The sequence below is a fragment of the Belonocnema kinseyi genome, chromosome 3 (assembly GCF_010883055.1).
Source record: "Belonocnema kinseyi isolate 2016_QV_RU_SX_M_011 chromosome 3, B_treatae_v1, whole genome shotgun sequence".
Classification (NCBI taxonomy): domain Eukaryota; kingdom Metazoa; phylum Arthropoda; class Insecta; order Hymenoptera; family Cynipidae; genus Belonocnema; species Belonocnema kinseyi.
Window position 1 is genome coordinate 92,576,865 of NC_046659.1, and position 26,981 is coordinate 92,603,845.

The following is a 26,981-nucleotide window of genomic DNA, read 5'->3' on the forward strand; positions in this document are numbered from 1 at the left end:
CCCCCCTTGAGCTTTTACGTGATTTAAGTACGGTTCCTTAATTGTGTTCTTCTATATATTGCTTCTTGAATATATTTATAAGATTTGAAAAGAATCGGATAAATCTGAAATACATACGCTGGAGCTGGTGTAGTAGTGCTAGTACTTGTTGTTGTCGGTCCTTGCTGTTTCTGCAACAATTGTTGTTGTCGCAACAAAATTGCAGCTTCCAGAGCCTCCAAAGTAATATTACTAGCTTCAGCTAAAGCTTTTAAAGACGTGCCCATACTCTGAATGGGTTCAAGAGATGGATAAGATTCTTGCATGGAAGATGGCATAGATTGTCTCTTTCCTGTCTGTTGATCAGAAATCGATTGTTCAGGAGCCATTTGTTGTAGTCCTAAGTGAGTCATTTGGTTCACTGATGAGGGGATATCATCTCCAGGAATTGGTAACTGCAAATTAATCATTTTATCAAAGATTATGTTCCTTCCAGAACGCGGCCTTCATATGAAGGTTGAAGATCAGATATGCTTAATGATGATCAATCAAATTAATATCCAAACACTCACTTGTTTGTATTCATCTTTGGAAACTTCATTGACCGAATCTTCCAATAAGGTAGGACTATGGCTGATTCTGTCAGTTAATTGGGAAGAAGATGGGGGCATAGCAATAAAAGGAGGCAATGCACTGCTTGGTATTACGATACCAGCAACAGGCTTTGGCAATCGATCAGCATTAACGATACTTCCTGCAGGTGGTATTGCAGCAACGATTGTTGGTAATCTTCCAGCTGAATTCGAAACTCCTGTTCCTTGAGGCGCCATCTAGAATTATTTAAACAATTAATTTGAGAGTCATTATCCTAAACTTTAAAAAATATAATAAATTTTTTGTTATTTTTAATTTAGGGTTTTACATACCTGCATCCTCTTAGTCTGCATTGCTATGATTTGTTCTTGAATATTTTGCTGCTGTTGTTGATGCATTTGCTGCTCCTGAATTCGCTGTTGCTGCATTTGCTGCTGCTGAATTTGTTGTTGCTGCATTTGCTGCTGCTGCTGCATTTGTTGTTGCTGCATTTGCTGCTGCTGAATTTTCTGTTGTTGCGCCATTTTCTGCAACTGTTGTTGATGTCTTTGTTGTTTTAACACCTGCATCGCTAATAGTTCTTGCTGAATTCTTTGTTGCTGCCTGGCTTTAGCCTCTTGCTGCATTTTTTGCTGTTGCATTAAAGCTTCCTCTTGCATTATTGCAAGTGATGGTGCCGGAATTGTTTTTAATGCTGTAGAATTTTGTTGTACAACTAGTCTTTGGCGTTCGGGTTGTGGGGCCATTGGTCGAACTCCACCAGGTGGTAAAGGTTTGAAGGGTGGTACTACACGAGTTCCATCTCGATTTGTTGCCTGAAATAATAAGAAAAAATTCTTGTCTCTTAAATACCTAAAAATATTAATAAAAAACTAATATTAAAATATTGATATTTAATAAGTTAAAAATTTCATTATTTGATTAAAAAATCATTAATTTGGTTAAAATGTCATCCTTTTTAGTTTAAAATTAACTTTTTCTTAAAAGTTCATATTTTTGGGGTTGAAAATTCGACGGTTGTACTGAAAATTCATCTTTTGGCATTAAAGTTCAACAATTTGGAAGAACTTATTTTTCTTTCTAGATGTAAAAATCTTTAACTGTTGTAAATTTGTATTTTTGGTAGAAAAATTCATCATTTTATTTGAAAATTCATCTCTTTGGTTAAAAATTATACTTTTTTGTTGTAAATAATTTTTTACTGAATATTCAACTTTTCATTTTTGATTGTAACTTTATCTTTTTTGTTTGAAAGTGCCACTATTTTTTCCATTCATATACATTTCGTTCAAAATTTATCTTTATTGGTAGAAAATTAATGCTGTTTTTGAATTCATCTTTTTGGGATAATAATTCATCTCTTTTGGTAGGAATTACATCTTCTATTGTTAAAACTTCAACCCTTGAAGAAAATTCAACTTTTTTTTGAAAATTCGTTTCTTTTTTTGTTGATTAAATATGAACTATTAACATTTTTTGATCTGAAAATTGAACTGTTAACTTGAAAATTTAACAGTTTGTGGTTAATATTTTTAAATTAAAAACTCCATCATTTGGGTGAAAATTCAATTATTTGATTGCAAATTTATCTTTCAGGATTAAAAATGAACTTTTTTGTTGGAAATTTATCTTTTCTGGATTTAAAGTCAACTATTTTCGAAAAACTTCGACTCTTTAGCTTGAAAAATTAACTATTCGTTTGACATCGCCACTGTTTTTGGCTTAAGTTTATTTTTTTTGTTTGAAAATTCGACCATATAGTTGAAAATTCATCTTTGTAAATAGTTTTTAGTTAAAATGCAATCTTTTTTCTTTAAAAATTCTTTTTTGTATGTTGAAGATACATCAATTTACTTAAAATAATTTTATTTTTAAATATGAATTTAAGATTACTTTATTGAAAAGCTTTTATATTAAAAATGTTACATGATTAAAATGCTGATGTTTGAACTTTAATGGTTAGAGAAAATTTAAAATTGGGAAGAAAAAAATCAAGGAAAAGTCAGGGAATTTTGAAAATGATTTTTTTTTGTTAAGCTGTAAATCCTTAGAATATTGTCAAATTTCTTCCTCAATTTAAAATATATATGGCGATTTGCTTTTATAGTAATTAAATAATTTTCCAATATTGGATGAATGTATGAATACCTATTCAATTTTATTTCTGAATGATTTATTATCAACATTTGAGAAGAAAAAAATTACGTTTCGTAAGGCAGTCATTTCAATTTTGACCTAGCCCTTATCCACATATGACATATAAAATTGGGACTTGCAATAATAACCGGCTTTCTGAGCAGTGCATTGCGTTACCAACACGTTCACTTGTAGCTTTGACCAACGTTTCATAACTCGATGGTCCATGGTCCATCCCCGCAGTTATGATGCCAATAGTGAATGTCAACTAGGTTAGAAATATTATAAATTGGTGTCATTTTCTACAAGAGTTTTGATCAACTCTTCATAAATTTAGCGATATCAATAGGCTTGTTGCGTAATTCAGCTGACAATTATAAAAAAAAACTAAAATCTGAATCAGTCACTGAGGTCCTCATTTTTATTGCATGCCCATCTCTATAATAGGAATTCTTTTTAGTCGTGAAATCAATTCGACATTAGGTCAGATCCTTGAATATTTTGAATCGATTTCTAAATTTCGGAAGATTCAAAGGATAGACATTTAAAACTATTAGGTAGATTGTGCAAAATTCAAGGCTGGAGAGATTTTGAAAGGATTTTGCATATGTGGCATGAATGAATTTTAAAAATAATGCAAATTCATAAAGAACAAAATATGCTAAAGAAATACCTATTGATAAAATGCTGTTCTCATCTTCAATTATGAAATTTATAAATTGTACGAGACTCTTATTTAAAGCGATTTTTGTTTATGATATTTATAATATCATAAACGCATAGCTTGAACCATATTTGGTGGTCCAAAAATCGTAACTGTTTTTTCGTAATTAACCAGGGCTCTTAAAATTAAAATGGGGTTTTAAATGGGAACAGCTAGATTTTCAAAAATATTTTTAAAAAAGTATTTGTTATAAACATTATTTTCAGTTAATGTACAGTCACGTCTTAAGGAATGTCCAAGGAATAATTTCTACGCAAACAATTTTAACCCCTTCCCCCTCAATACCCTATATTTTGTGCCCGGAAAATACCTCAAGAAATACCAAATAGCAGTTTACTATCAAATTGAAGCTAATGACTGTATTTTTCGGAACCTTTTCTCAATGAATAATTTTTAATCGATAAGTGAAGAGCTTTCAAGTATTTTTTTAATAATCTTGATTTGTTTAAAAAATTATTATTTTTTTAAACATTTTTCCCTCTTGTTAATCGTAAAAAGAGATTAGTTTTTTAAATTGATGACACGATCAAAAATTATTAAATTAATATATTTTTAAGAATATTTATTGATTATTTAAAAAAAAAAGTCATTTGTTTCAACCATTTTTTCCCCTTTAAAGGGGAAAACCTTATTATTTTCTGGAATTAATGACAGACAATTAACGAAAGTTAAGAGTTATATTTGTTTGTTCAAAATAATTCGCAAATTTTAACAAAATTAGTAATAACTCACTTGCATCTTTTCATGGGGAAGGTGGAAAAAATTCTAGTTTTTCTCAGACGTATACCCTATATTGTTTAACAATTAAATTAAATTTTTCAAAGAAAAGTAATGTCCATTTTTTCTTAACATTATTTCTCTGTTCGGTTTCTATTGTATACTTTAGGAATGATCTACATGCAAATTATCTTCAATTCACAGATTTCATTAGTGATTGATTTAAAAAAAGGACTATAGTTAGAGCAATTGAACTTCATTGTTTAAGCAAATTATCCTTGTTATTACAATATATGGTATGCGTTCTAAGATAAGTAAGTACTGAATAATAAGCGACATAGTGTAAAATACTCGAAGAAACTAGACTTTTCGCCATATTCGTTGTAAAAAGGTACAAGTGAATGACTTTTAATTGTTTAAACAATTTCTGAATACCTTAAGGGCATGTGATACTTAGAAAATTGTCGATTTTACCAGTTTCAGGTTCCGACGGCTTTTTTTCTTTCATAATCAATATTTTGTCTTAAAAATTTGGGACATGATAGCGACCATGCTAACGGACGTCCCCACACACTTTTTTTTATTTAATTCAAAAAAGTTTTAATTTAGCAAAATCTGATTAATTTGCATAGCGCTTAGGAATTAGTATCGATTTGACCAGTTTTAGGTTCCGACGGCTTTTTTTCTAGAATAATCAATATTTTGTCTTAAAAAGTTGGGAAATGATAGCGAACATGCTAACAGACGTCCCCATACACTTTATTTGTGTTTATTTTCAAAAAATTTTTTGATATTGCTAACAACGTATATACATTTGGAGGTTATGTATGTTACAATTCTTCTGTGCGTTACTTCCAAACTACACAATATTTTTGGCCGAAAACTTTGGGCTTACAAATAAACATAGTAACCAATCTCCCGGAACTAACCCTTTTTGCAGGCAATTAAAAAGTTTATTTCATAAATAATTTCCAGATTATCGGAAAGGAAAACGACGTAACCTCAAAATAATACATATGCATAAATTTCTTATTTAGCACAATACATTTTTTTGTTATTATCCCTCAAAAAAGAGTCCGGGGACGTCCGTTATGATATTTTATAGCATCTCCGAATTCAGTTTTTAAAAATTTTCATTTTTGTGGAAAAAAAGCCGAGGAAACTGTAAGTATCACATGCCCTTAAGCAAAAAATATTACTTTTAACATCTGCTAATTATGTCATTAATTCTAGAAAATGATAACTTTTCACGTTTTAAAGGTGAACAAAATTGTTTACTCAAATAAAAAATTGTTTAAATAATTAGAAAAAATTATTTAAAAATATATTACTCTCAACCATTTTTTGTTGAAAATTAATCTTTTTCAGTTGAAAATAATTCAGCTTTCTGTTAAAAGATGTAGTCTTTTGGATTAAAAATTTAACTGTTCGATTAAAAATGTAACTGTTTTTGATTAAAGTTAAATCTTATCGATTAAAAATTCGACAATTTGGTTAAAATTTTATCTTTCTGGACTAAAAAATTCTTTTTTTTTTATAAAATTCTACTTATTAGTTTAAAAATTCAACTGTTTGGTGGGAAAAATTTGTTGGTTCAAGTTTTATACTTTTTGTTTAAAAATTGGACTATATCGTTAAAAAAGTAATTATTTTGTTAAAAAATAATCTGCTTTCGTTAAAAATTCAACTGGGTGTATGTGAATTCGTCCTGTTAGACGGACAATTAATCTTTTATAGTAGAAAAGACATATTTTTTGCTAAACATTCAACAATTAGGTTGAAAATTTAATGAATTTTGTTCAAAATTGAACTATTTCGTTAAAAAGTAATTTTTTTGTTCGAAAGTTCAACTTTTTTGTTGAAAACTGAACTATTTGGTTAAAAAGTAATGTTTTTTGTAGAAAATTCAACTATTTTGTTTAAAATTCAACTTTTTTGTTAAAAAGTCATCTTTCATGGTAAAAAAGTTTTTATTTTTGGTTGAAATAAGAAATCAGTTTTTAAATATTAATCTGTTTATAAAACATGGTATGTTAAAAAAGTTACAAGATTACAATGTTGGTCTTTTAATATGATTGGTCATGAAAAATGAAAAATTGTTCGTTAAAAAATCAGGGAAACGTCAGGGCATTTTTAAAATGAAGTTTTTTGGCCACCCTGTTGAATTTTGAATAGTTCAAATTTAAAATCCTATAATAAAACAATTTAGAAATAATTTTTAATTTCTAAAAAAAAATTGTTTCTTTTTGATGAAAATTGAAATCCGTAAGGCAGTGGAAATATCTTATTCTGCTTTGGTTTAAAAGAGAAATTTTAACTGTAATTTGGATGCATCTCCAATCTTTCAAACAAAGTACTAGAGTATAACTAGTGTCATAAAATCGTGTAACCAATGGAAAATCTGCTAAGTTTGTATGCATATATCTCAAGTGGCTAATACTTCTTTTATTCGTTTTTAGTTATGCATGCAATGATATTACGAAACGAAAGTATCTCGTCCGCTTGCGATATTCGACTAAAGTAGTATAAACAACCAGCACTTTTTGACGTAACTATAATCTAGTACTATAAAATCGATATGCTCAATAATTGAAACTTATCAGATGGATTCCTAAATTGAACAGAAATCTGTAAAGGAATCTTCATGCTAGAGTGGGTATTCTAAAATACTATCGTTTCGATTCATATATGTATTAAATATAATTTAAAATATTCAAACATTAATGGAAAAAAATAATTAATCAGTGCGAAACTAATCAGTTTACGTATTAAGGAAATCAGCGTATGATAATTATATTCCAGAAGTTTAAACTGATTTCGTTCTAAATAACAACTTTAACTCACTTGCTACAAAAAATTATTATTTTTAAGATAATCATAATTTTTTAAATATATTTAATTAAAGAGAAACGGTTCAAGTAAAATAATAAATTAGGTACAAAACCGACACTAATAGCTAAGTGATGACTCCACTTGTCGAAATCTTGAATGTTAAGCAAGGACGGGCGCGGCTAGGGCTTGGATGGGGGGGGGGGTGACCTTTCGTAATCTTGCTTTTCGTGTTTTCACTGCGTTTAGTTACCGTCAAGAAGAAGGTTTTTATGTTGAAGATGAATGTGGGCACTCGATGCTATCGAATGTCTACATCAAAACTGGCTGTGCTAAGATGTTTTTGGTTTTCTTCAGTTTCCGACTTCTCTGACCAAATTTTCAGGTGAAGGCTAGCACTACTAATAAAAATCCGGCTGCAGACGGTAGGGGATTTTGGAAATTAAGAAAACTACAGGATGAGTACGTTAGGCATTGCTTGGAGAAATATTTATTAGAGTTGGGGTAATTGGGGCTTTTAATGTCTGACAATATCTTGGGGGAGGGGGATTTTATATATGTCAAAACCCAAAAACGACATACATAGAGTAAAAAAAGAAATAAATTAGAAAAATCGGAAAAATGTTGCGAATTGAAGCCAATCGCGTGATGGGTTTCTTGAACGTGGGATTTTGCGATCTCCCCACAAGGACGTACTTCTAATATAAATATCGTAAATGGATCGAACAGAAGTCTACATTCATGCACTAGTTACGACAAGGCCGCCAAGACACCTATACTGACCTTTGAAAAATTCTTCACAAAATTTTAAATTGTAAACGAAAACGTATTAAAAGTTAGTACATTGTAAAAACACTAAGACGATTTTTATTTCCTGTAATTAAAAACAATAAATATTAATTAATACTTTTGAATGAAAGTGTTTAAAATCGAACTAAAATGTATTGAACGATTTTAAATTTTAAATGTTTCAAATCAAACAATTTTTGAGTAGGTAAAATTTGAAAAAAGTACAATATTTCGAATGGAATGAAAAAGAAATTAAATTGTATAACTTCTAAATTATAGCGTTTTAAATTTAATAAATAATTTTAAGTTGAAAATTTTCTGAATCAGAAGCTGTCAAAATTGAAACATTTAAAACCAGAATTTTGAAAATTATTGGGCAATTTAATCAGAAAGGAGTTAATACTAACATTTCTAATTTAAAGCTTTCAAAATATAAGAATTTAATTTTCAATTTCAAAATCTCGAAATTGTATGATTTAAGTGTAAAATTACGGGAAAAGTTAAATTTTAAAACGTTTGAAATTTAATAATTTTAAATTTAAATAATTATGAATTCAAAGATTAGCAGGAGACAATTTCAAATTCAAACAAAATTTAATATTTCAATGTCAAAGCTTTTGAAATTCTAAAATTTTAAATTGTTATTACATAGCAAAAATGATCATTTAACATCAAAATTTAGTAGGTATATGTTTCGAAGATAAAAAAAATCAATAATTCACCGCCATGTTGACCATTTAAAATGAACAAATTTAAATTGCAAATCTTCAAAATTGAATTATTCTTGAAAAAGTTTGAAAGTAAAGATATTACTGAATGACTGAGTCTCGATTTTAGATAGTTGTATTTTGACTGAACTAAAAATCGGACAATTTTAAGCTACTACATAGAAAATTACAAATTAAAACAAGAATACAAAACAACATCGCTATTATTTCAATATTGAAAATAGCACAATTTCAGGTCTTTAAATTCGAAATTGTTTTCTTTTTTTAGGTAGAATTTTAAATGTGCAATGTTTTGGAATATTTTCAAATAAAAATAACTTAGTTTTCAATGTCTACTTCTAAAATCCTCTTATTTTTAGGGCTTGAATTTGACCAATTATTTTCTTAATTAATAATTTTTCATTGTTTTTAATTTAGTCTGGACCCTTTAATTCAATATTGTTAAATTGCCAAGTCTTTGAACTGAAAAATGAGCAAATATATATCAAGACTTTCAATTTGATCCTATATGACATCAATGAATTTAAAAAACCAGACAATTTTATACTTTCAAAATTAAAACACAGCAATTTAGAATATTAAAATCTAAAATTATACCTCCAAATACACCGTCAGATATTTTGGCTTTCAACATTAAATTTTGAAATTTTGAAAGATTTAATAGTAAAATTGACCTCACATTTTTAATATTTCAATTTCAAACTACATCTCTGTGAAATTTGAAAGTAATACCTCCAAAAATTAAGAAAATTCATAACAATATTTTCGAATTTAAGCTATTTAGAAAAAAAACTTTAGTTTTAAAGCCTCAAAAATTAAACTATTTTAGAGATGTGTATCCAAAAGCACAAATTTAAAGTGGAATTATAGAAATTTAAAAGATGATGAATATTATTATAAGTATCTTATAAAACGTATCGAATGACGTACAATGTGATTGGAAGAATTTCTGTTTACTAAAAAATGAGATTTCTGTAAACAAGAAATCACTGTGACTTTCACAGTTCAAAATTGAAGAATTTAAAATATAGTGAACCTTTAAAGTTTTTTTTATTCTAGAAAATTTGAAAATGATATGTTTTTGAATTGAAAAATATCAAATTTAATTAATCATATAACTTGAAGTGTTTAAAATAAAACAATTCCAAACTTCGGTGAAAATTAAAGGATTTCTAAATTGGAATCTTAAATCTCAGTCGTCAAAAATAATTTATTTACGAGTCTTAAAATTAAACCAATTTAATCTAAAGTGAAAAATTATTAATTTGAAAATCAACGATAAGGCAAAAAAATTAAAATTTGAAAAGACGTATATCAGGTACGACAAATTTGAGCCCCCTAATTATCAGACCTTATTTTTAGATTTTTTATATTAAATTTTAAACCATGTACCCCCCTTTGTTAGGGTTCATAATTGTTGCCTCCCGAGTCCTTTATCTAACGTCATTCTTGCCGACTAAATCTTTTTCGTGAATTTATTTAGGGGACATTAAAAAATAACATAAGACGATTTGGGAAGAGACGAGTGTCAAATTTGACTATTTCTGATGAATTAACCCTTTAACGGCCAATTTTGTAGCGGAGCAACATTCACTATTTTCGATTTATCGAATTTTTATAGGTAACGAGCTTAGAATCTCGCAAAATTAATGCATGCATTAGATCAAAGTGGACTGTTCTGCATCTCATTAGGTGGTTTTAAGTTATTGTATACTTAATATAAAGCGAGGCTTGGTCCTTAAAGGGTTAAGAAAGTAGTTCGACCTAAAAACAAGCCATTGCGAATTTTCTACCAAAAAGATGAGATTACAACAAAAATTGTAATAGCTGATATTTCAACAAAGAAAAGAATGTTATTTTAAATGAAAAACAGTTGAGTTGAAACAAATTCTACCTAAAGTGTAGAATTTGGAAGTACAAAAAGATCAATTTTCAACCAAGAAGATTAGTTTTCTACCTAAAACGAAGAATTCTCAACAAAATACATCAATTTTTGAACAAATAGCTGCATTTTTAACCCAGAAGATTATTTTTTCACTAAAAAAGACAAATTTTTAATAAAATACATACATTTCTAAGCAAATAATTTATTTTTCAACCAAGAACATTAATTTTCTACCAGAAAATATAAATTTTCAACGAAATACATACATTTTTAACCAACTAGGCGAATTGTCAACCAAGAAGATTAATTTTCTACCAAAAATATGAATTTGTAACCAAACAGATGAATTTCTAAACTAAAAAATAAGTTTTTAACCAAAGTAGAAAGAATAAAAATCTACAATCCTTTCTTCATACATTTTTTTCTATCTCGCGTTGTTATGCTAAGAATAGGATTTTTATTTTCATATTATTTTTGATGGTTAAAGAAAAATATCCCATAAGTCTTCTTTTAGATTTTTTACGTATCTCGCGTCTTTTGGTGTAATATTGAAATTTTCGATTTTCTGTATATTACTTACGATAAATAAAATAATTACAAGTCCTATTGGAAAATGGTTAAAAAACATTTTGTAGGATTTTTCAAACGCTGTAATTTCTCTTTGATACTTTTTTTCGTATTTATTTTGCGTCGTTTGGTTCATGTGTGGTGTCAAATTTCAGTCCATTCTAATACTTTATCAATTAGAAATGATGAGAATGTAATAAATTATTACAAATTTATGTCTCTTTTTTCGGCGAATAACTTTTACCTATCAATTTGCTTTCGTACCTTTTGTCGTTTTTCCACAAATTTCTCATTTTTATTTTTAATGTCATTTTTATGATCACAACCAAAACTACATGTCCTATCAGAAAGTGAGCTATAAGAAATACTTAGCTCTTTTTCGGGTAAACAATTTATGTTCAATCATTTTTTTTCGGAACTTGTGTCGTTTTTTAACACGTTTTTTCAATCGCATTTTAGAAAAATTAAACAAAAAGAGCGCGTCCTATCAAGAAGTGATTATTAAGAAACTTGTAGATCTTTTTTAGGATCACAATTTTTGTTAATTCATCTTTTTTCGTATCCTGCATAGTTTAACCACAAAATGGAATTTTTTATTTTTCATTATTTTTTTTTGTTCAATCAGAATTTGAATTTTCGAATTTCCGACAAAATCTAAAAAGTTCCTATCATAATCTTGTAGGGCTTTCAAAAAGCAGTGTTTTTCTTCTTTTGACATTTTTTTCATAGCGTGCGTTTTTTGGCTTAAAATTTTGATTTTCCATTGATTGAAATTATTTTTTTAAATGCTACAACTCTGAGAATTTTTTTTAATTGAAAAAAATCACTAGGATAAATTGTTTGGCTTTCTGAGTACTGTGAATAGCTGGAAGGACGGACGGACAGACAGAGGGACGCCATCGTAAAAACTTGATTCTTTGATTCGGGGGGTCTCAAAACGTGTAGATCCGTTGAAAAACTGCGGTATCAAATTTCAGACAATTCTAATACTTTCTCAATCATAAATGACGAGAATGTAAAAACTTGATTGAAACTAAAAAAAAGAGTTTTTAACCAAAAATGTTATAGTTGAATTTTTATTTGAAAAAATTAATTTCCATGTTAAAAAATCTTCGGCAGAACAGTTGCATGGAATTTTCAGTTTAAAAAATATATTTGGCCCAAACAAGGAAAGTTTCAAGAAAGTAGTTCATTTTTGACCAAAGAGATGATCTTTCTACTATAATCGTAAATGTTAAACAAAAATGAATTTTTAAGAAAGTAGTACAACTTTCAAGCAAGGTATTAATTTTCTAACCTTAACAGATATTTTTGAATAAAAAATATGATAGTTGATATTCCAACAAAAAACATTTTTAATGAAAAACAATTTAATTTAACCAAAACATATGAATTTTCAACCAAATAGTTGAATCGTGAACCAAAAAGTTGAGATTTCAACTAAAATTATGAATCTTCAACCAAAAGAAATGAATTTTAAATAAAGTAATTCATCTTTCAACCAAAGACTTGAATTTTCAACTTAAAAAGATAAATTTTTTATACAAATTTACCCCATATAAGTCAACATAGAAAAATCGTTCCATGCATCCCTTTAAGTCCTTTAAACAATGTATGCATTACCATAAATACAAACGTGATTTCAGTTCTTTAAAGAATGTAAGCACTATAATTGAAAAATATGAACAAAATGGAATTAATTGCCTTATTATATTGATTACATTTTTTTAAAAATTATTTGGGTGAGCTCCTCCCCTTTTCACATACACTCGTTGAAGAAAATTCAGTTGACCCACTTGAAAAATTTTCTAATAGATTTTTATATATAATAAATAATAGTTATGAAACTTAACTATAAATTCAAATTGTCGTTCATATTTTAACTGTATTGTCAATATATGATCTGAATATTAATTTCTTACCACATTACTATTAGGATTAATGGCGATAAAGTTTCCTCCTCTAGCTTGAACACTTCGCCTCTTGTCGAGCGATTCTAAATTGGTTAACGAATCTCTAAATCCAAGTTCATCTCCCACTGAAAAACCTGTGATTGAATAAGATTTATATTATAGATTAATATATATATATTATTGAATTATAATAAAAACTATATTAAAGTTATATTAATTGAGGATTGAGCTAATTGCTTTCCAAAGTTTATCATAGTAAGGACGACAAAATAATATAATAAACGAAAGGAAACATTGTCACTGCAATTTTCTCATCACTATCTGATGAAACTGCCACAAAATGCTAATTTGCGCCAAAAGTTACATAAAGAACTCGCCGATAGAAATGTTAAAGATGATGCGATTCAATATCTTGAGAGTGACAGTTCTTTTCTTTATAAAGATGCAAATGTTAGAAAGAAAAAGATATTTGTGCAAGAGCATTGAGCTTGTTTTCTAGCATAAGTAGGTTAAGCAAAGTAGGTGAATAAATCATTCATTGCATACTAGTCTGAAGAGAAAGATCATGAGTTGATTTATAAAACCAAAATTTCTTACAAAAAAGAAGGAAGCATATATAAGAAAGCCTAAATATATATATATAGGATTGCATGCAAAATATTTTACATATTATTAGTATAACAGTTTAAAGTTTTTCAATAGTTATAATAAATAGGAAAAGACACCAAATTTAACTCGTAAGAACATTCACATAAAACGTCATTTTCTTCTAAGGGGCCGTACTTAAATTACGTAACTTATTATAGGCCCTCTCTCAGCCCCCCTCCCCTGCAAATGACCGTGACAAAATATGGCTACCACCTACCCCTCTTACTGTGCGTAATTTATGGTTTCCAGAAATAATGAGATATTGTACTTGAAACAAATGAAAACTATTTGTATTTAAGATAATACATACTTTGCAGGTAAAGCCTTATACAGACGGATAAATACACATGGATAATAAATATTTACGAAAGATGTATATAGCTTTCAAAGACACTAAATTGAGCAATTTATACTTTTTTGTTTCACATTCATTTATTAATCAATAAATTTGATTTTTTAAAATGATGAAATCTTAATAAAGTGAGTGGACTTAACAATAATATAATTTACATTTATGTGAAATTGCATGGGGTTTGGTAGATTTCATGCTTGTCAGCTGATTCTCATACATATAAAAATGTCCATTGTTAATTGAATTTGAAGTTATGTTTCAGTTTTTAAACACATTATGGGAAGAACATAATTATGCATTACATTTTTCTTTCTAACTAGTTATTATTTCTAGTAGAAACTAGGATTTTTCCTTGACGAATTTTTCATTTTCCCTGGCTATGAATATTCAAATATCAGTATTTTAAACTGTTAATATTATTAACATAGGACCTATGATAAACGGAATAAAACAAAATTTCAGATAAAAATTTCAAATTTTCAAATTTATTTATTTATCGTAAACAAAAAGATGAAATTTTATTTTTTTAAATGAATTTTAAAACCAAAAAGACAAATTTTGAACAAATAAACATTTCTTAGTCATAAAAGAAAAAAGTGCATCTTAATTGTTGAACCTTCAACCCAAAAGACGAATTTTCTGTAAAAATATGAATTTTCAACAAAAAAATTATTTTTCAACAGAATAGTTAAATTTTCAAACAAAGGCATTAATAAAAATAATTTTTCAAAAAAGTGGTAGAATTTTTCCTGCAGTTAAATTTTCAATTAAAGAAGATCAATTTTCAACAAAATAGTTCAACTTTTAATCGAAGAGATGAATTTTCAACTAAAAATGCGAATCTTCAACAAAAAAATTATTTTTTAACAAAATGGTTCAAGAAAGAAGATCAATTTTCAACTAAACGGTTGCATTTTGATCCAAGAAAGATGCAATAACTAATGAAATAGATGAATTTTTAAATTAGAAAATATACATCTTCAAAAAAAGAATTGAATCTTCATCCAAAAAAGACGTCAGTTGACTTATCAACGCTAAAATATGAATTTTAAACAAAAAGTAAATTTTCTATTAGAACAGTTAAATTTTTAATCTAAACAGACGATTTTTATTAAAACAGCTCAATTTTGAACCAAAAGGGATGACTTATTATCAAAATTATTGAATTTTCCATTAAATAGTTTCATTTTTATCCAACAAAGATGCAATTTCTGCTAAAATATATGAATGTCTACATTAAACAGATAACTTAAAAAAAATAGTGGAATTTTCATCCAAAAAAGATTCCACTTGACTTTTCAACACCAAAATATGAATTCTCGACAAAAAGTAAATTCTCTGAGAAACAGTTGAATTTTTAACAAAAAAGTTCAATTTTAAACCAAAAGGATGATTTTTCAAGAAAATAATTGAATTTTCAACCTAAAAGAAATAAATATTTAACAAAAAAGTTAAACTTTCAATTAGAAAGGATGAATTAAACAAATTTGGAGTTTTTAAACAAATAATAAAATTTATAACTAAACGATAATCTTCTGGATGAAACAACTGCAAAAAAATAGAAATAGAAATACAAGTCGAATAAATGACTAACCAGAATATTATATGAGGGTTACTGCAAAACTGAAATGTAAATATTCCCTAATTTTTCCCTGACCAATTTTTTATTTTCCCTTACCATTAATATTTAAAGACCAGAAACTTAAACTGGTAACATTTTTAACCTAGAATCTTTTATAAGCGGAATAAAACAATTTTTAATTAAAATTGAAAATTTGCAAATTTTTTTTTCTTGACTTAAACTTATAGAAATTCCCTGCTCTTTTCAAGATTTTTTTGTAATCTCCCTCTTATAATAATAAAATCGTAAAAAAATGCTTGACCCTCCGCCCCTTAGCTATTACGTCATTCAAGTACGGTACCTAAGCCACAACGCTTGTTTAAAATGTTTTGATAAACTGGAATTAATACATGTTATTTCTTCGACGAATAATTTTTTTTTTAATTTACTGAGAAATGGATATCTATCATTAATTTGAATGCACATGCCATTTTCGTATATTTTTATTTATTTGGCATCTTGCATGCCACCACGATCCCACTTTCTATATCAATCACAGCCACAAATGCGGCACCAATTATTTATAACTTCATGTAAATACACCCTTTATTTTACTAGTGACACTTTATGCAACATTGCGTGTCATTTGATATCTCAAGGAATCAATAGCAAAATAAAAGTAAAATCAGAACTTGTCCTTTTATGCTAATAACAGTTATGGCAAAAAATGAAAGTGAATTTGACATAAATAGCTTGGCGCGAAAATGAAAACTAGGTCTGTCGAGATATTTCCAAAGCATGCCAAATTTAACAAGTTCAACATTAAAACGTGGAAAAAAGAATAGTGAATATTTTCGAATTTAAAGAATTTTAAATTGAAAGTCTTCAAATTGAATGACTACAATTTTTTATTTATTTCAACATGTAACTTACAAAAACGATCAATATATCTAAAACTTAAATTTTGAAAATGTAATAATGTAAAACTGAAGCCATTCAGAAAATGAGCTTTCAGAAGAGCAATGTTTTGATCTGCAAATATACTAAATTGACTGAGCTTATGAGAAAAGAAATAATAAAAACATGTACCTTCTTATCCTTTAAAATGATAAAATTTGTAATTGCATAAATTTATCATCCGGTATAATACAAGAGTTACTTACAACAAGTTAAAATATTTGCAAGACGGAAAATAATTGATATTTATTTTTTTAATTAAGAAAATATTTTAAATAAATATAAAAATTAATATTTTACTTTAATTATAATGTTTCGTAAAATGAAAATGTTTTCTATAAATATAATCCTACTAAATAATCATAAAGTTATGAAACTAATTGATTCTTTTTGAAAAAATCAATAAAATAAGAATTTTATCCTCGTAATTATTTACTATGAATAATAATATAAATATAATAATATAAATATAATAATATAATTTATATGTATAAAAAAATTGTTTATGGTTATCTGAAATACTTTTTTTCCATTCAATTAAAAATCGAATAATTCCATCATACTGAATTTTAAAATTTTGTAAAGTTTTAGTAAACCATCCATTATTTAAAGCTCTTAAATTTAGCTGCATAAAAGTGAAAAAACAAAATTTAAAACATTCCTAACCAAAATAATAGTGAATTTTGTAAATAGTTTTGAATGAATTTAGAAAAATGGTATGCTTTTATTAATATTTCGGATAGATTAAGGATTTCTCAACGTCAATAATAATTTCATTTATATGCCCACTTATTGTACGTTAACAAAATTATAAAATTTACGAAAGTTATGAAAGTTACAAAAGCTATTAAAAAAGTTATGGAAGTATTAGAGATCTCAGCGCCAAAATAAAATCTCTTTTTAAATAAAATGAACCTAAAAAGAATACATAGGAATTTACAGCTTCTTTAACTGTAATATAATCAATTTCTTTTCTCTCTAATTATTTGATATTTCTAAGAAAAGAGCACAGCAGTGATCAAGTCTAAACCATAAACCATAAAATACTAGTTTATGTATTATTTACAATAGAAAAATATGCATGCATAAATAATTAAAAGAAAATGGAAATATTGTTTCTTATAGTTTCGAATCATAGCATTATTATAATAATTAAATATTGTTACTTTCAATACAAGGGTGCCCCAAAAAAATTTTGATTTTTAATTTGGCAAACAATGATTCAGGCTGCCCTACCAGTTTACGCTTGGATTCCCCCTTTTCAGGATGAAGATCACAGCAAGCCATGCCGGAAAATATTCTTATATCGGGTGTTAAGTGCACTTTAAAATCTATTTTTACCTATTATTCAGCCTTAATTTTAGCACTTAAAAAAGGCAGAATTGCACCGAAATCGATCTTACCCGTATAGAAATTCAAATGGGGAACTAGTCTGGTTACTGACCATTCGACCCCACTTAAAGTCGGGGGCTAGTCGAGTCATCTGACTAGCCCCCGACCAGTAGCGTCACGGTAGATTAGTCGGGGGCTAGTCAGGTGACCTGACTTATCCTAGTCGGGGCCTGATCGGGTACTAGTATGGGTCATATGATAATACATCCGCGTGGAATATTAACCAAACTCCCCAAAATTTGTGGAACATCCCCTAAAAGTTTGTCAAAATACTTATTATATACGGAAATCTCCATAAACTTTTTTGAAATATTTAAAACTGCTCAAATTTACCCAAGATTTAATAGGGAACGTATCCTCCGCCTAAAAATACATAAATTTATGTAAGTAAGATTGCCCAAAATTTGTGGAATATTAATTTTAAAAAAAAAACTTCAGCTGGAAGGCGGCAATGGAAGAGCTTCGCTCTGAAGGAACCGCCATGTTGTTCACAGTAGTCTCTGCTCCAGATAATTATGACTGCTGTCTTAAACACTCGAAGCGTCATTTCTGTTGCGCGAGAGGCGGCACGTCGCGCCCTTGCGGATTTTCTTTAAAGCTACCAGTCCAGAACCGAAAGACTTAAATGAAGGTGGTAGGGAAATCTGAACTGTACCGTGCTTAATAGTTTACTACTAGGATACTGCTCTTCACTGATTAATCAAAAAGTTTTTCTCTTTCCAATTTCAACTACATGAAGGATTAGACTTTATTTACATATGGCAAACCTTTCAGATAAATTTAAAAATAAGCATCTGTACAAATTTAGAGTCTTATGACTTTCGGCAGACTTTCCACCTGTATATGTATTTTTTCCAATATGGATTTTCTTAAAATTTCATACAAAGGTATTTATAAATGTTCCTAGAAATTAGCAATTTTCTAAAACATACTACAAAAAAATAAGATTACGTCTTTTTGAAGATTTTGATCGTTGTTTTTATAAAAAGTTGATTTTCGTACAAAATTATTAACTTAGTTATTATTTATTGAGTATATTTGAAATGAATTTAACATTAATAAACCTTTTCTCCAAAAAACGGTGTAAAATTATTGTTAAATATATTCTTAGTGTTTTAGAATAAAAACATTATTACGCTTTTTTAGATATTAGCTCATTTGATAAAACTTCGCCGAAAACTCAAACATAAGAATAACACGACCAGAGCGCCACTAGCTCCCGACCAGAGCCTGAAGATTACCCGCACGGAAATTAGTGAACAAAAAGGCCTGACTAGCCCTTGACCAACCACCGACCAGGTCCCGACTGAAATTTTGACAAAAAAAGCCCAACTAGTCCCCGTTTAGTCCCCGACTGGGTACTTTGTCAAAATTAATAACCCGACTAGGCCCCGATTACTGCCTGACTTGTAATAGGGCCAAATGGGGTTATTTACACACGGGTACTTAATTAGCTCACCTCTTTTCAGGTAAATGATAGGTAAAATACATTTTAAAGTACTAGAGGAATCTTAAAATTATAAAAATGGTGTATTTTGAAACATAAGATTTTTTTTCAATTTTTTATATTTTCTATTCACGAGCGTATTTTTTCTGGAAAAAAATGTTTAAGGACCATGCCAGAGCATTAATTGTAATTTAATTATACGCATTTTCATATTCTAGGCTCGATAATATCTTAAATTTTTGTTATAATTAAGGACTTTTTCCTTAATAAATAATAGATACTTTCTAGGGGTGAAAGAATTTTTTAGCCTTAAATTTCTACTTCTAAACAATTTGTTTTTTAAATAAAATAAAATTTATGATTGTACTTTTCAAAGAAATGAAAAAACTTAGGCGATAGCGTTTGTAAAATTCAAGAACGCACATTATTTTTTGGTACTCTATTTAATACCTTTTATCCCATTAGTTCAAGCAGTTTACTCTTAAATATCTAATAAATAAATCATGTATAATCTACGTGTGTATAAAGTTTATATATATGCACATAGGAATTATTTCATCATCCAAAATCATTCTTATATGGAATCACATCATAATTTACAATCCTATACAAAAGTGGGCAACAGAAATCATAAGGCATGCAAATTATCTTACGTGATCAGTGATCATGACATCTGGCACCTTGCACTCTTAACTAGCAATTTTTTTAATTCCCTTCACTAGTCATGCAATTAATTACATAGAAGAGTAAATTGTTCACTCTTTATTTTATTTTACCATTAATTTTTAAAATTTCATTTTACTATTAATTTTTTTAATTTGACTTTAGTTTAATGATCTACCTTTTAATATCTTTTAATTTATAATATTCACAACCTTCATGCGAAAGAAAACTTCATTCTTTTAGCATTACATCTATCAGGTGAATGTCATAAGAAGAGCAAACACCTGTTGAACGATGACTTTCATAACCGAATTCCGCTCGTATATTATTCCATCGCTTGGGGGCTCACAGTGTCCCAAAATGGAATAAGCGATTTGTAAATCTCTCAAGGTCAAATCCCACGAGAAATGCAATTTTCATTCTTTGGAAATAATCTTTTTTCGTACTTTCTTTTTGATAATCGATTTTTAGTGGCACTTGTTATACAAGGCTCTTTCTATTTCGTAAGATTTTTTGAGAGGAAACAGACTTGGATATTTTTCAATTTAAAAGCTAAATTTTGTATGCTGGGTGGGGCTTTAAATAGGGGTCCGAATGGAATTTTTTTGAAAAGCCAATTTAATTTTTTCGGACACTCACCGAGTCCGACGTAGCCTTTAACACCTCCGAGATTTCGAACCCGAAAGAGGCCTGATTTTTTGAAGGCGCAGTTAATACTGAACCCAAAGTCCGAATCCAACACACATGTGCTAATTGTCTCCCGCCACGTGCAGCCTAGAACCAAACCGGAAATACCATCTCTTTATAGGTTTTTTGGGCCTTTTTGGAGATTATCAAAAAACATTATACTCTGTGCTATCGATCTCAATCTCTGTAAAATCTGTTCACGTTTTTTATATTTATTTCATTTTTATTGACCTTTGGATTTGTTAATGAAGGACTTTTTTATTTGATGAATTATGATCCTAAGTATTGAATTGTTAGATACATTTCATGCAACGAGTATGAAATCTAGTTTTTTTTATAAATATGAGAGGTTATATTTTAATAGCCCATTTAAAAATCACCACCAACATATTTAACTAATTTGAAACGTGATGCGTCATTTCTGAACTAGTTTTTCATGCTAAATGGAAATATCTCCATTTTTAGGGGAATTAGGGCAAATGAGAGGTAGGAAAGTGGAGGAATTGAGGGGAAATTAAGGGAGGAAAGTAGGGGAAACAAGGAGCGGGGGTGTAGGGGAAATGAAGGGTTGGGGACGTAGGGGACGTGAGAAGAAATGTAGGCGGAAATGGAGATAAGGGGAAATAGTTGATGCAAATGTTGGGAAAGGATGAGGAAGCGAAATGGTGGAATATATAGAATAGGGGGAGTAGGGGAGGGAAATTATGGAAGGAATACGAAACCTTCTTTTGTAGACGCAAAAGCGCCTACCTTGACTGATCTTTTACCTAAACGTTAGGTTTCTGATATTTTCTTGGTCAAACTTTTTCTGAATAATCAAATCGTGCTATAACTGTAGGGATTTTTTCAACCCAAATCGATACGGGACGTCCATGTGTTTTTTAAAGGTTGAATCTAATTACCACCTTACTTTTTCGTTGACGGCAAAAAGCGTTTATAAATTTAAAAAAGAAAAGAAAAAAAGGCCCCGCGCAATATTACCTTTTTTTTAAATCAAATGCTAAAAAATTTTAAACAAAAATTTATAGTTCCAACATTGATTGCTCGCAAATGATTTCTTTCAGCACCTGAATTGAAGATCAATTTAAACAAATAAGATAATTTAAAAAATTTAACTAATTTAATTTAAGGCATATAAAATAATTTAAAAATTCAGAACATGTCAAGGGAATTTAAAAGTTTTGAAAGGAATTTGATAGAATTAAAAGATTCAAAATAATAAAAAGAATTTAAAAGAATTCAAGTTTATTTCATAAGGATTCAGATAATTTCAGGACTTTAACTTTAAAGCATTAAAAAGAATTTAATTAATGGACTTCAACCCTAGTAGAGAATGGTCTATACCTTTCTTAAGACTCGAAAGGAATTCGTAGGGCTGAAATGTGGAAAAACTAGGCTGAAGAATTTTGGTAGTGCCTCGTTACAACCTAACTAGAATTGCCTGAACAGATTTGAATGACGAAATCCTTGACTAGTAATCAATTAATTTTCCTCATTCAATGCGAGATTAGTTTTTCCTTTCCAGTACCAGGATACAAACGAACTACGATATCCTGATTAATTTTAACTTGAAAGACCCCTGCTGATTTCTGACAGATTTTCCTTGCTTGAAACGAGCGCTTTTTCCTGTCAAGAGTTTTGCGAGGAAAAACGAGGGAAAAGCTGTTGTTGTGGCATTGCAATCGATAATCTGATTTATAAACAGTGCGATAATTAATTACTCCCTTTTAATTCTTTTTTTTGCGACTGGGTCATAACATGACGGTCGGTCACGGTATGACCGAAAAAGGATATTAGCAAGAAATCGAGTGCGAAATTTCCAGAAAAGAAATAAATCATTTAATAAGTTATTTCCGGGTAAGTGGAAAAAATAATATACTATAATATTCCTAACCTAGAATATAGAAAAAAATTTAATTCATACATTTAATTAATTTATTTTATTATTTTTAATTAATTAATTTATACATGGTTTTGAATACGAATAAATATATTTCTTTGTATTATATAATAAAAATTGAATACAAATAAATAAATTTAAAAATCTATAATTATTAAATAATAATTAATAACAAGTATTTGATAAATGGTAATGTATTAAATGAGTATCAAACTAATAATTAAATGCAAATAAGAGTACGATATTTCAACATAATCAAATTTTTTAAAACGTATGCATTTTTACTGATCTATTAATCTATTAATTTTTGCAGATTTGTTGACTATGCGAAAAAACGAAAGGGGAGAAACACTGTCCTCCAAAGACTTCGAAACGGCGTTGTCGATCGTCATCCCCAACGCTAAAGATTGGGATGGAGGTAGGGGTCGAGCGGACTAAGACGGGAAAGGACTGAACAAGGCAATCGACCAAACAAGGAATAGAAAATCTCTAATATAGTTTATATTTTTGAAAATAAAAGAGTTTAGTTTCATTTAAAAACGGAAAAAATTTTATTAAAAACTACGTAAGTACCTCGTAAGTAACTAGATTCCTTCTAGATTTCCTAGTCAGCTCCTCACTCGAAGCAGCGTTACATTCCTCAGTAATACCTGACAAGATTCCTAGTTGGATGCTAACCAGACGTAGTGGAAAACTGACTAGAAACTTGTATAAAACTAAGTCCAATTTCTACTAGGGATCCGTTCCACTCATCAATATCTCATCATATCCAAATCTCATCTGATCGAAATCTGATTGAAATGTGGTCAAAAAATGATCGAAAACTGATCGAAATCCAATTTTATCCATATTTTATTTGATCGAAATATCGAATTTCTATCGCACTCTCATATCGTTTCATCCAAATTTCATTTGATAAAAATCTCGAAATCTGATCAGAAATTGATCAAAATGATCACAAACTGATTAAAAAGTTTGAAAACTGATTAAAATCTAATCGAAATATGATTAAAATCTAATAGCAATCTGAACGAAATCTTATGCACATCTGATCGAAAACTGGTCGAAATCTCATCTCATTCAATTCTCTTCTGAGAGAAATCTAAGCAAAATCGGATCAAAAACTGATCGTAATCCGATTTAAATCTGATCAATATCTGATGAAAAAAAAACTGATCGAAAGCTCACCTCATCCAAATTTCATCTGCTCGAAAACTGATTAAAATTTAAACGAAATGTGATCGCAATATGATCGAAATCTAATAGGAATCCGATCGAAATCTTATCAAGAACTGATCGAAAACTGATCGAAATCTGATCAAAATCTAGTCAAAATTTGAACAAAAACTGATCGAAATATGATCGAAATCTAATCGAGAGAAGGTCGAAAGCTTATCAACATTTGTTCGAAATATGATCACAATATAATTTCATAGCTTCCAAATTTCATATTATTAACATCTCATCAAAAACGGATCGAAATCTGATCGCAGTTTCATCTCAAACAAATGTCATCTGATCGAAATTAATCAAAATCGGATCAAAAACTGATTGAAATCTGATCGATATCATATCGAAATTTGACCAAAATCTAATTGAAAACTGATCGAAATCTCATCTCATCCAAATCTCATTTGATCGAAAGATGATCGAAATCTGATGAAAAGATGATCGAAACCTGATTGAAAGCTGATCAACATCTGTTCGAAATATGATCACAATCTCATTTGATAGTATCCAAATCTAATATGATTAACATCTGATCAAAAGCTGATCGAAATCTGATCGCAGTCTCATCTCAAACAAATGACATCTGATCGAAATATAATCAAAATCGGATAAAAAACTGATCTAAATCGCAACAAAAACTGATCGAAATCTGATCGATATATCAAAATGTGATCGAAATCTGATCGATATATTGAAATGTGATCGAAATCTGATCGATATATCGAAATGTATTCGAAATCTGATCGAAATCTCATCACATCCAAATCTGATCTGTTCGAAATCTGAAGGAAATCTCGTCGTTCGCTAAATTCCCTTAATTTTCTCTTCTTTCTCCGCCACGCTTACTTCCCCTCCTTCCATTTCCCTATTATTTTCCCAACTCCCCCTTCCTTTTGCCTCACTTCTCCTCCCGGGAAAAAGTACGAGGGATGGACGGACACATGCCGGAAACTAAAAGGGTTTCTGCCCGGGACTATTTTATACCAAAACTCAACTTTTTAACAAAATTGCAAGAACGATATTTGACTCATTGACATTTGACATTTGACTCATCATAGATGAGTCCTTTTTCTTCCTGATTCCTTTATGGAATTTCACCAACATTGTTCCATTTTTATCGGTTATCTGCAGTTTCCGTCCATACACGAAACTTTATGCATCTATCAAGTAGGACGAGTAAATAACATTAATCTAAAAATGTGAATGAAACGCTGCTTGAATACTGATGTCCTTTTGATCCCTCTGCAACCTTTCCTATTTCTAAGACTCTATCCACCTTTTTAATATAAATTTCCAGCTTCCCAATTCGTATTGTTTAATCCAATAGTAAATAGTACTTGTCTACACCTACCAATGGGTGATAACTTAAAGAAACTTGAGAATCAACAAAGTTAAATTAACCATTTACATAGCAAATATCAAGCTTCGTTCGGTGATGTAAACGTTCTATTATTTGCGGATTTTCCGAGCGTCGTGCAGTGAAAGAGAAATCTTTATGTGACGCTAAAACGGTTACTCTAACCTAAATTGGCCACCTCCGTATCCGTGAAGCATGCATTTCACTCATGATTAATTTTTTTTGTTAATGCAACATACCTCTTCATCAAAGGGTCATTGCCAAACATGCGACATCACATACCTAAAATAACTATCAAGTCCTAAAATAGATGAGAACTTGTGGGTTTTAGAAACACCTAATCCACTCTGGTATACCTTCATCATTATTACCAAATTATACACTTTCACATTGAAATTTAAATAAAGAATCGAAAAGAATTTGTACGTTTTGAATCAAATTTGTCGAGAGTGTTGATGCATATTAGATAAACGGTTCATGAAAATAGAAATTAAATGGCCAATGGTACGTTGACTTCAACCTACTCTTCAGCTTGGAAAAATCATTGATTTATTGCTGCACTTGACCTTAAGACTTTTGAACTTTAAATTGAACTTTATATAGGCTTGGAATATAAAATCGATTTTTAGGAATGCATTCTTTACGCAATAATATTTTTTTCAACCTTTCGCAGATTCTTTGATCAGTTGTACTCGTAGAATCTGTGACAGCTCATTTTCTCAATCTCAGAATAACCCATGTTTAATGGTATATAGGGTCAACTAAATGAAAGCGTAGGTTATTCCACGCTTCTAAGTTTTAGTAATAAGTTATAGTAATAAAACCTAATAAAGCGATCATAAGATAATAAAATTGCGTTTGGATTCAGAAAGAGAGAGCATTTCATTAGCACAGTTTCTCTGATTTTTAGGCTTGTATACATAAGCCTGAGGCATTTCACGAGTTCAATTTTGTTTTCAAGGACCCTAAATTTGCGGTAGAATTTAAATAGAATAATTCCCAAGAATTATGCTTAGTTGGAACGTTTTAATAATTAATTCGAAGATTCTTTTGCCAGCTTGACGAGACAGAAGTCGTGCTATTGGGCCATACCCTAGTGACCTACTTTAAACTTGACTAAACGTACCAAGTCCCATACGATGAATGACCGCTGGCCAGTGACCACGCCATAGTGTGCAACCACTCTTAGACAACTTTTCAACTCGTTAAAATTTTCGACAACAACATATATATCCGGTTTTTGGTATTTACTGTCTGAAAGTAAAGAGTACATTTCAATGAAACATGGCATTGGGACATGGATATGGTTTTCCGTGTGGATCAATTGAAATAAACATAGAATTATGGATGAAATTACTGAAGACCTTTTTCAATTTACATTTAAATTTGACTAAATTTGACATTTTATTGTGAATCATTTGAGCTCTCATTGCATTTATCCTGAAATTTAGGAAATAATATGAGGTAAAAATGTGACTCAAAAAATGATCATCTATTTTCAGATCTTTTAAAATTCACCAAATTATTGAAAATCTCTCGAAATCTATTCAAATTCCAGAACTTCATTCCAAATCTCCTGACAAATCCCTTGAAAGCCCGCGAAATTACTTGAAATGTAGTGAAATTACTTAATTTGAAACCCTTTGAAATATTTTTAAATCAAAAGGGATTCTAATATATTTCGTGAAATCAGTTGAGATTATGATTTATTCTTAGGAATATTCAAAATCCCAGAACATCCCTTGAAATTTCGTAAAAATGTCTTTAAATCTTTTGATATTCCGTAAATTCTTTAAAACAGCTTAAATATATTTTTAAATACAAGAAATTCTTAGAAATCTTTTAAAATCCTAAGGAAATCCAAGGAACCCCCATAGAAAATTCCCTGAATGCTTTGAAACTCCTTGAAATACATGCGAATTTTGA

At 29.2% G+C, this 26,981-nt stretch overlaps 1 protein-coding gene across 2 annotated transcripts in view; it reads right to left on the bottom strand.

Annotated features, from left to right (window-relative positions):
- The window catches only part of LOC117168745 (transcription factor SPT20 homolog), a 45,196-nt gene that overhangs the window by 6,461 nt on the left and 11,754 nt on the right, over positions 1-26,981 (bottom strand). Inside the window, exons 2-6 of one of the 2 annotated variants that reach the window (XM_033354484.1) lie at positions 20,521-20,655; positions 12,871-12,995; positions 906-1,388; positions 552-809; positions 118-434 (exon numbers count right to left, since the gene is read on the bottom strand). In XM_033354484.1, coding sequence (XP_033210375.1) covers positions 118-434; positions 552-809; positions 906-1,388; positions 12,871-12,995; positions 20,521-20,655 — 1,318 coding nt within the window. The remainder of the gene's footprint in view (positions 1-117; positions 435-551; positions 810-905; positions 1,389-12,870; positions 12,996-20,520; positions 20,656-26,981) is intronic. The other variant, XM_033354485.1, reaches the window with a different exon arrangement.